Source organism: Nestor notabilis, unplaced genomic scaffold (assembly GCF_000696875.1).
Source record: "Nestor notabilis isolate BGI_N333 unplaced genomic scaffold, ASM69687v1 scaffold14333, whole genome shotgun sequence".
Taxonomy (NCBI): domain Eukaryota; kingdom Metazoa; phylum Chordata; class Aves; order Psittaciformes; family Psittacidae; genus Nestor; species Nestor notabilis.
Window position 1 is genome coordinate 16,641 of NW_009920710.1, and position 10,340 is coordinate 26,980.

The 10,340-nt window shown below is 39.8% G+C and overlaps 1 protein-coding gene across 1 annotated transcript in view; it reads left to right on the forward strand.

Annotated features, from left to right (window-relative positions):
• The window catches only part of OGT (O-linked N-acetylglucosamine (GlcNAc) transferase), a gene marked incomplete at both ends in the record, with an annotated part of 23,358 nt that extends 13,097 nt beyond the window's left edge, over window positions 1-10,261 (forward strand). The window contains 8 exons of the mRNA XM_010010817.1: window positions 1,253-1,411; window positions 3,241-3,330; window positions 5,131-5,256; window positions 5,991-6,161; window positions 6,292-6,408; window positions 6,488-6,655; window positions 8,672-8,824; window positions 9,963-10,261. Of these exons, the coding sequence (XP_010009119.1) occupies window positions 1,253-1,411; window positions 3,241-3,330; window positions 5,131-5,256; window positions 5,991-6,161; window positions 6,292-6,408; window positions 6,488-6,655; window positions 8,672-8,824; window positions 9,963-10,261 (1,283 nt within the window). The remainder of the gene's footprint in view (window positions 1-1,252; window positions 1,412-3,240; window positions 3,331-5,130; window positions 5,257-5,990; window positions 6,162-6,291; window positions 6,409-6,487; window positions 6,656-8,671; window positions 8,825-9,962) is intronic.
• Between the last annotated feature and the right edge of the window lie 79 nt (window positions 10,262-10,340).

Below are 10,340 nucleotides of genomic sequence, written 5' to 3' on the forward strand. Positions count from 1 at the left end.
ATGCCATCCTCTGCTCTTCCCCTGTCCGGCAGTTCCATAGCCGTTCTTTTCAACCAGAAGGTCATAGCTGTGCGCACTTCTGAATGTTGAGTTGGTTTACTTGTGCAGGTTGCCAACTGTAATTGGAAATACACTGTCAGCCAGTGGAAGGGTCTGCTTAGCTAATGTAAAAATCTTAAACTTCAGAAGGTAACACTGTTGTGGTTTAAGCCCAGCCGGCAACTTGGAACCACGCAGCCGCTCACTCACTCCCCCCATCCTCCTTCCTCCCCCCATTCCTGGAGGGATGGGGAGGAGAATCGGAGGAATGTAACTCCCACGGGTTGAGATAACAGCACTCCACTAACTAAGGTATAATACAAACCACTACTGCTACCACTAATAATGATAAGAGGAATAACAAGGGAAAAGGACACAACCGCTCACCACCCGCCGACCGATACCCAGCCCGACCCGAGCAGCGATCTGGGCCTTCCGGGTAACTCCTCCCCGCTTATATACTGGGCATGACGTGGTATGGTACGGAATACCCCTTTGGCCAGTTTGGGTCAGGTGTCCTGCCTCTGCTTCCTCCCGGCTTCCCCTCCTCCCTGGCAGAGCATGAGACTGAGAAAGTCCTTGGTCGGAGTAAACATTACTTAGCAAGAACTAAAACCATCGGTGTTATCAGCGTTGTTCCCAGGCTGAAAGTCAAAAACACAGCACTGCACCAGCTACTAAGAAGGAGAAAAAAAATGACTGCTGGAGCTGAACCCAGGACAAATACTTAGCTTTCAAACTGGCTTGTCTTAATAGCCTGATAATGCAGGCTGATGTCCGGGGAAGATGGTGAGCATAAGAACAGAAAGCATGCTGTGGTGCTTCACAGAAATACTGTTCTGGTCACAAGTGGCTTGTAGTTTGAGAACTTCCTGGTCATAGTGGTGTGGTATCAGTATATTTAATAATCAGGAATGGAATACTTGAAAGTTAAACTGGTAGAAAAGCAGTAATGTCAACTTGGAGTAGTTACATCTGTCTTTGGCTGAGTGTAGGTACATGACACACTGTATCAGAGTTCATGGACATGACAGTTGGATCCAGTGGATAACATACAATGCAGGTTTGAAACAACAGATGCCCACAGGCTACTTACTTCAGTGTGGGCGAAGGCTAGTTCTGCAGACTCACGTGTTGGAGGTTTTTATCCCTCTGTTTAGCATTTGCTTTTGGTTCCTGAGTTAACGAACAATTGTGTATGTTTTCTTGACAGATTAATGTTCTTCACAAGCCACCATATGAGCATCCCAAGGATTTGAAGGCCAGTGAAGGTCGACTTCGTATTGGCTATGTGAGCTCTGATTTTGGAAACCATCCAACCTCGCACCTAATGCAGTCAATCCCAGGCATGCATAATCCAGACAAATTTGAGGTAAAAATATAAATGGCGTGCTTAAAGCTTTAAATATGGCTATAAGTGGCATCTTTATCTTGGTGCAGGCAGGTAAATTAGGGAAGGGCAAATTTTATTTGTAGGTTGAGGTTTCTGGGGTTTTGGTTGTTTGGGGTGGTTTTGTTTTTTTTGTGGGGGGTTTTTTGGTTTTTGAGGTTTTTTTGGGGGGTGTTGTTTCTGGGTTTGGGTTTGGTTTTGGGTTTTTTGTTTTTTGTTTTTTTTTTTTTTTTTGCCCTGTTAGTGGGCTTTTTATCCAATGGGTTGAAGAGTTCTCCAGCCTGAGTCATCCTCTTTTACCAATATGAAGTGTTACTTAGAAGGTAGGCAAATCGGATACCTGCCCTTAGAATTACAGTAGGATTTGCGGCCCCTGGAAAACCTTTTTTAAGTTTCTGCAGCTGTTCTTTGTGTAGATGTGTTTTAGCATCAAGCTGCTACTGCCCAGTTACTTCTGGTTTACAGATAGGCATCTATTTTTTTTTTTTTTGTTTTGTTTTTTTTGTTCACTCTCTGCTGCTGCTGTTGTTTTACAAGTATTTTAATTTGGGATACCTGAATTGCAAATATGAACTTCAGTTTGCTTTGACTACTGCTTTTTCAAAAGGAAATGATATATCACACTTACTCCAGAAGGAGCCTTTACAATTTAGCAATGCTAAGGACAGTTATGTCTATAATGACTTGGGTGTCATGTTAAGGGATTGAGTCTGTGAACAGATCTAATTCGCAGTTACACTGTTTGCCCCATGACTGTTTAAATTGCCTTGGTTTTGAGCTCCTGTTTTCCATGACCTGAGAATTTGTTTATCTCTGTAAAGGATTGTAAGTCTTTCCTTGCAAAAGTGTGGTGTGTTTTGTTTTATTTTTTGATCTTCCTTGATTTTGTGCGTTTTGTGGCTTTTTCCCCCTACCTTCTTACTTTCTCCTTGTGAAGTCTTTGTAGTCTGAAATGCTTGTGGCAAAGCTGCATGCTTGAATTATCAGAAGTGTGACTATGAAGTGGGATTTTTAATGAAACAGATTGGTGGTCTCAGTACATGGGGTTTGGGGAGAATATATCATTTAACCTTGAATCAGTTTAAGACAGAGGGCGGGCTCTCTTATTCTAGATTTGTAAAGCTCTACAGAGCTTAATTTAAATGGTAAATAGAAGTTACCTATTATTTTGCTAAAACCATGCTTTTGTCTCGCAAGACAATAAATTCTCTGCATGTTGGTTCAATTTTTTGTATGTTTGTATGTGCTAGGTTAGTGAAAGATGCCTGTTTACAAAACCTCTGAACCTTGTGTTTCTCAGATACATTTGCTGTTTCTTAATTGGAGAGAACTAGTCACTTTTTAAAGAATCTGTTAAAAAGCTTCCCCAAGGCTTAGCTTGTCTGTTCAACCTGAGTCATCGTCATGATTCTCACTAATTACAAATTCAAAGGTGTCTTGTAAAAAGTGTTCTTGAAAAATCTAATGCTTATGCAAATCCACTTGTTAAAATTACTTTACCTTGCACTGATGAGAACACTGTATATATATGTCTATGCAAGATGCAGTGCCATACTCTAGCACTAGAACTAGGTAAAACTGGGGCCTGGTGCAAATGTGTCAAAGTCCCTAATGCCTCCTCCCCTCCCCCTTTGACTTCTTTCTCAACTGGTAAATGCCACACAAATACATATAATACAATCTGTATGAAACTGTATACTAGATGTAACTTTGCTAGTGTAATTTAAAATTGCAGTACCGTATGTTCTAGAGCAAAGTAATTTGTTGGCAAGTTGTTGCAGACAGACAATTTTTGGTGCCTCATGCTGTAGGTGTTCTGTTATGCCCTGAGCCCTGATGATGGTACAAACTTCCGTGTAAAAGTGATGGCTGAAGCAAATCATTTCATTGACTTATCTCAGGTGAGCTGTTTTTATGCACTGACCTTTTAGCAAACCTAAAAGAAGAAAAAATCAGTCTGTAATTTTGAGATTTTAGTTGAAATAATTTCTTGAATTCTGCTGATGTTAGTCTTGACGGTTTGGGAGTTTGTAGATAAATTGGTGCTGTGCCTTACCTGGGATGCAGTGTTTATTGCATGACCTCTGTGATTATTAGAGTCTCTACCAAAAGGCTGTTTTGGTAACATTTACAGGTGGTTTGGGGTTTTTCTTCTTAAGTTCCATGTGAAAACTGATGGGGATTTCAGTATGTACAGAGGTCGAGGAGTTGTAACACTATCATAAGGTAACTGACAAAACCCCAAACCAGCATGGGATAATCAGTGTACATTAATAATGGTACTGTATTGGCACTAGGACAGTCCCAGATTAGTTGACAGATGACACTTATGTGTAGTTTTTAAACTCATGTTGTTCAGAACCTGCTCTCATAAGTAAAACGCTAAATTGATGTTAGCAGAATTGCTCTTTGAGATGGATTCGGTAAAGCTGATCTTTTAAAATGTTTTTTTAGAATACCAAGTGCCAGTTATGCTTGTGGAAAACCATCCATATCCTCCTGCTCTTGCAGCTGTGGACATTGATAGCCCTGGATTATAGTGAAGCAGAGCAGCAATTTCATACCTGTTGTTGCAGCTAAGAGCTGTCTAGGAAAAACTATTTCCTTTGCCCAGAGTGGTATACTGAGTTTTCTTGAGGCTTCAAACTTGTATTTTTAGGTTACTGTGCAACATGTGTAGATTTGTACAGAAGGGTCAAACAGGTAGAAATCATTTGCTATTGTATTATAATGATTCTATTGCATTAGCGCTGTTAATAAAAGTTCGGAGACGGCAACTCTGATTGTTGTCTGCCTGGGGATATAGCTGCCTGTGTGCATGCATTTACCCTGCTCTAAAATGTGAAGTAGCTTTCCGTTTTTACAAAAGCAAAGTACTTTTTTGGTGCATATTAATTTTAGAGTGAGTCAGCATTAGCAGTAGCTGCAGAGTAGTCAGTTGGCTTACTCTTGCTCTTCAGTTTGAACCGATTTCTGTGCATGACCTTAGTTTGGGAATCTACCAGTTGAGCTTTGTACTACTACACAAGCTTTGATCATTAATGAAGCCTTACGGGAGTGGTGGTGGTGGGGCTGTTCTAGTTTATATAGCCTCAGTTTCTAGCCTGAGAGTTTTGTTTTACTGATGCTGAACTAGATGTCTCAAATATTTTTTTTTTTTTTTTTTTTTTAAATCTGGTTGTAGATAATGACTCATTATATAATTACTAGTTGGGGGAATTTAAAACTGTTGGAAATTGGTTACCTTTCAGTATTAGACAGGAAGAGGTATATTGTAATTTCCAAGGCTTTACTGCTGTTCTTGCAAGTCATTGGTAATACCTTGTGTGAAGTTCCTGCTCTTTGCTTTTGATTTAGCCAAGAACTGAAGCAGTTCGTGTTGCTTGAAGCTTCTTCTGTGGTCCATTTGTGATATTTTTCTGCATGACTTGCTGACCTTGGCAACACTTTAAGTATTGCAGAGGCAACCTTCAAGTACCACAGTTAACATTTTGTCAGCAACTGCTTCACATTTTGGCTTCAACAAGGAGGTTTTTTGATTGAGTTGAGGACTTGTAACTGGTTTTACAGAGGTATGAGATTTAAGTCTCACCTAAACTACACTAGACAGGTGGCATTTATCTATTGGTATGCTGATGACATATCACATTTATTACTAAAAGCCTGAAAACAAAAATAACATATATTTTTTTATTCTTCAGATACCATGTAATGGAAAAGCAGCAGACCGCATCCATCAGGATGGGATACACATTCTCATTAATATGAATGGTTACACCAAAGGAGCCCGAAATGAACTATTTGCACTGAGACCAGCACCTATTCAGGTAAATAAGTTAGAGGGCTCTGTATCTCCAAAAAAACCCTTTCAAGTAGGAAGAGTTTCTCTTTTTCTTCTGGCAGAGTGGAAAAAATGTTGAAGGCTCATGTTGATCTGTAAGTGAGAGAGACTTTTTAGGGCTTGACATGTGAGGCAAATAGGATCGTTCTGTTGAAGCAAAGGAGTTTGGGGGTTTTATGTGTTTTATGGGCAGTTGACTGTGTCCTGAAAGAGAACTTTGTAATTCTGTACACCACTGGCTTTCTTGCATTAGTAAGAACAAAGAAAAGGTATTTGAAGCAGTTGTGGAAATGAGTTGTTGCCTTTTAAAATTTCTTTAGCCTTAAGGAAGTTCAAGTTAGTCAGAACCAATGTGAAAGGATTTTCTAAAATGCCTATGGAAGGAGAATAGGAGAAGCCTGAATCAGAGTCACTCTAGGCTGTGGAAGTTGTCTCAGCTAAGAGAAGCTATAATCACTGATTAGTCAGTACTCTGGCTATAGCTGCATGTTGTTGGATAATTTGGCTTTTTGCTTGAGCCAGATCCGTTACACAACATCCTTGAACTGTTCACTGTCTTGGTCATGAAAGTTTGGGATTAGTAATTACTCTTCAGTTGATAAAGCACAAAAAGGAACTTGAATCTGTAGGTTGAAAATTTAACATAAAATGCATTGATTTTTAAGTTCCTTTATTTTTGCAATGCACCTGGGACTGGAGCCTTGCTTTCCTGTTTTTTAGGCAATGTGGCTAGGCTATCCTGGAACCAGTGGGGCATTATTCATGGATTATATCATCACAGATAAAGAAACCTCCCCAGTTGAGGTGGCTGAGCAGTACTCGGAGAAATTGGCGTACATGCCAAACACTTTCTTTATTGGAGACCATGCCAACATGTTCCCCCATCTGAAGGTATGTTGGAAGACTGGGCAAGAAAAATAGGTGTTTTCCATAGTTGTGTTTATAAAATGACATTTAGTATATTACTTGGTAAGGGCTCATTTAACTTTTGTAAAACTTTTCTTTTTTTTTTTTTTAATAGAAAAAAGCAGTCATTGATTTCAAGTCCAATGGTCATATTTATGATAACAGAATTGTTTTGAATGGCATTGACTTGAAGGCTTTCCTTGACAGCCTCCCTGATGTCAAGATTGTTAAGGTGAGAGCTACTTCTTTGTGTATTCAGTCTTGGGGACTGAAGCTGGTACTTTCTGTGATGCTTATGTCATTTGTCTTAGATGAAGTGTCCTGACAGCTGTGACAATGCAGACAGCAATGCTGCTCTCAGTATGCCAGTCATTCCTATGAACACAATTGCAGAAGCTGTGATTGAGATGATTAATCGTGGGCAAATTCAGATAACTATCAATGGATTCAACATCAGTAATGGACTAGCAACTACTCAGGTAAGGCATTTCATTTTCTTGGGGTTTATATTTGTGTGTGTTAACATAGCAAGGAAGAAAGTCCTCCACACAAATGTCTCTCTGTTTCCACCTTGATTTGTTTAGTTATCATACTTAAGGAAACTCACAAATATGTTATAAGCCACAGATGTACTGGAACATGAACTTTCCTGCGCAAAGATAGAAAAGTTATATCAAAAGGTGTCTAAAGTCCAAAGGAATTTAATCTTGTTGCATAAAGAAGACACTTGGCTGTTCAGAATTGAAGACAAGATGTACTCATTGCCTGCAGCCTACAGGGCATTTCTGAGCTGTTACTCAGTTTCAGTTGTGTTTTTCCTATAGAAAAAAAAAATATGATGGGTAATACAGGCAAAGTTATTCCACTGTGTCTCAACAATGTTTGTTTATCTCCTTACATCCTTCTGAACTGTGTACTATACCACCAGCACATAGTGCTTAACAGTTCATGGGATTTTAGTGGTAGTGACAGTTTCTGGTTTTGTTTAATACTTCTTTCTTTTCAGAACAGTTATTACTTTTAAAAAACACTGTATTTTGACATTGGCATAACTCTGTAGACTTAGGAATTTTTAGTTTACAGTGTTCAGGAGACTTTTTCAGATTAATTTACACAAGGCCTTTTATTATCACTATTCTATCCATATGTTCTGTCATGCTTTGGGTTTTTTTATGAGTTCTTTTGTTCACAGCTGAGCACAGTTCAACTTGCCTTTAATTTGGTAATAGTTTATATTTTAGTTTGGTTGATAAGTTTATTAGCATTTTTTCCTGAAATTATTCTCCTCTGAGCATAATAGATAATTCTTGTCTTGGCACTCCACCACTAAGATGAAGCAATATAAGCTCTGTTGGCACACTTTTAAACCAGGATTTCTGTATTTCGATAACAATAATATAACATTTCTTTGTGCATGTTTTAATTTGATATCAGCTACTTTTGGGCATAGGTCAGTGAAAACTCTGCATTGTGTTTTTGAGATCTCCTCAGTGACATGTAAAGGAGCACTGTTACTAACTTGCTGAACTAAATTATCTTTGCATCTTCTAATGGAGTCAGTGATAGAGACATTGTCATTGATGTCAAATTAGTACACAGTATGCTTGTACTGGCTGGCTGCCTTGCCACTGAGCTAAATGTTAAATGCGCATGGCGGGGGGGGAGGGGAAAGACCAAACAAGACTCTATCTGTGATGTCCTGTCTGTACTCTTGAGTTTATCTTTGATCCCACTATTGGCTGTCATTATTAAAAAAATAAATAATTGAAAATCATACTTCCGTTTTACTAATCCTCAAGACTCTTGTGTGGTATTCTGATTATCCCAACTTGATCCTCTCCTGTTTTTTTATTAGCCTATACCTATTCTTTTCGAAAGCTGTAAGATCAGTTCTTTCTGAAAAGTCCAGTTTTCAGCATGTCCTGTTACTTGCTTTTTGGCTAGTTCCTTACAGTCTATCATTTAGATGTTGGTCTGTCTCTTCAGTCTTGACTATCTGTTGTGTGCTTATCTTCAAAAAAAGCCAAAAAACAAACTAGAAAATATCCACCCAAACAAGAAACCCCTCCTTTGCTTTCTAGGTAGGTTTTTTTATTCTTTCTTGAAGGCTTAATTTCATTTTTGGTTCAAAGAAGTGAAGTGACCTTAAGGAGAGGAGGGGTCTGTGTGTAATGCCTTTTCATATGATTCATCTTTCCAGCTAGTTAATTAGAGTTTCAGGGAGCTACAGCAAGGGCATGAAGCTGCTCAGTGTTGTGTGCCTTGGTGGTTGCAGATTTTGTGGTATCCACAAGCATGTATGCATGGCAGTTAAGTTCTTGTTATGGGAAAGTAGACAACTTTATTTGGTATAATAAAACCCAAAGGTACAGTTCCAGCCAATGGATCATGTTAATGGATGATGAGGTGTTTCTCTGCCCAGTCTCGTTCCTGCACTTTCAGTGTTGCAATAGCTTTGCTTTTTTTTTCCCTCCCCTCCCCCGCCCCCGCTTTAGATTAACAACAAAGCAGCAACTGGTGAAGAAGTTCCACGCACTATAATTGTTACTACCCGTTCTCAGTACGGCTTACCGGAGGATGCTGTTGTATACTGTAACTTTAATCAGTTGTATAAGATCGATCCTTCCACTTTACAGATGTGGGCTAATGTGAGTATCTGTATCTAATATGAAATTTAAGATCAGACTTCTGGAACATAGCTATTCTGTTCAAGTTAGCAGAAGCTTCATGCAAATTAAGACTGAAAATGTTCTGTTGAATACGTTGAGCCTGAGCCATTTGAATCCTTACGATGCTCATATTGCAGTACTTGGTGTTAACAGAAAACAGAATTTTTTAGGTTAATTTCAAATCACATCTGTGCTTCTACCCAGTTAAAAATCATGTTAAGCTCAAGTATACTGGTATTACATTGTGAAACAAGTTTGGTCTTCCTTAGTCTGCACAATTAAGTCATGGAATCATAGAATGGTTTGGGATGGAAAGGACCTTAAGATCATCCAGTTCCAATCCCCTGCTGTGAGCGGGGACACCTTCCACCAGAGCAGGTTGCTCCAAGCCCCTGTGTCCAGCCTGGCCTTGAACACTGCCAGGGATGGGGCAGCCACAGCTTCTCTGGGCACCCTGTGCCAGCGCCTCAGCACCCTCGCAGGGAAGAGCTTCCTCCTTATATCTAGCCTAAGTCTCCCCTGTATAAGTTTAAACACATCACCCCTTCTCCTGTCACTACAGTCCCTGATGCAGAGTCCCTCTCCAGCATCCTTGTAAGGTCCCTTCAGATACTGGAAGAGTGCTGTGAGGTCTCCATACAGCCTTTTATTCTCCAGACTGAACAGCCCCAGTCATTCACTGGCCTTGGCACTTGGTAGATTTATAGATTTAAGCAGTGAGCATCTGTCATGGTCCAGCTTATAGTGTACTGCTGAAAGTTAACTTGAAGGGTAATTTTTTTTTTTAATACTCCATAGTATAGGCCTATAAATAAAGGAGTTCATAAATTTCAAGACTTGCTTTCTAAGTTGTGCTCTGTGAAGTATTGCTCGGAGTTGCAGTTTCTCTCAGTGGTAGAAATGTAATCCTAGTTATTCCGCTTGAAATGGTGATTTGTTTGGGGTTTGTGGTTTTTGTTCCGTTCGTCCCCCCCGTCCCCCCCCCCCGCTTTATACCTCGGAAGACTAAAGTGTTACACTTTTTTTGCTTCATATTGGTATGTGGTAATTCCTTGTTCAAAAAAACAGATTGTTTCTGACTGAACTTTCTGTATTTGCTTTTTCATTTTTGTTATAGATCCTAAAAAGAGTTCCAAACAGTGTGCTGTGGCTGCTGCGCTTCCCAGCTGTAGGAGAACCCAATATTCAGCAATATGCACAAAACTTGGGTCTTTCCCAAAACAGAATAATCTTTTCTCCTGTTGCCCCCAAAGAAGAACATGTGAGGAGAGGACAGTTGGCTGATGTTTGTCTAGACACTCCGCTTTGCAATGGGCACACAACTGGGATGGATGTACTCTGGGCTGGGACTCCAATGGTCACTATGCCAGGTAATGCGATGGGGGAACTTGCATTGAACAGATCATGGAATAGTTCGTATTGGAAGGGACCCTCAGTGGTCTTCTTAGTCCACCCCTCAACCCCCATGAGCAGGGACATATTCAACTAGACGAGG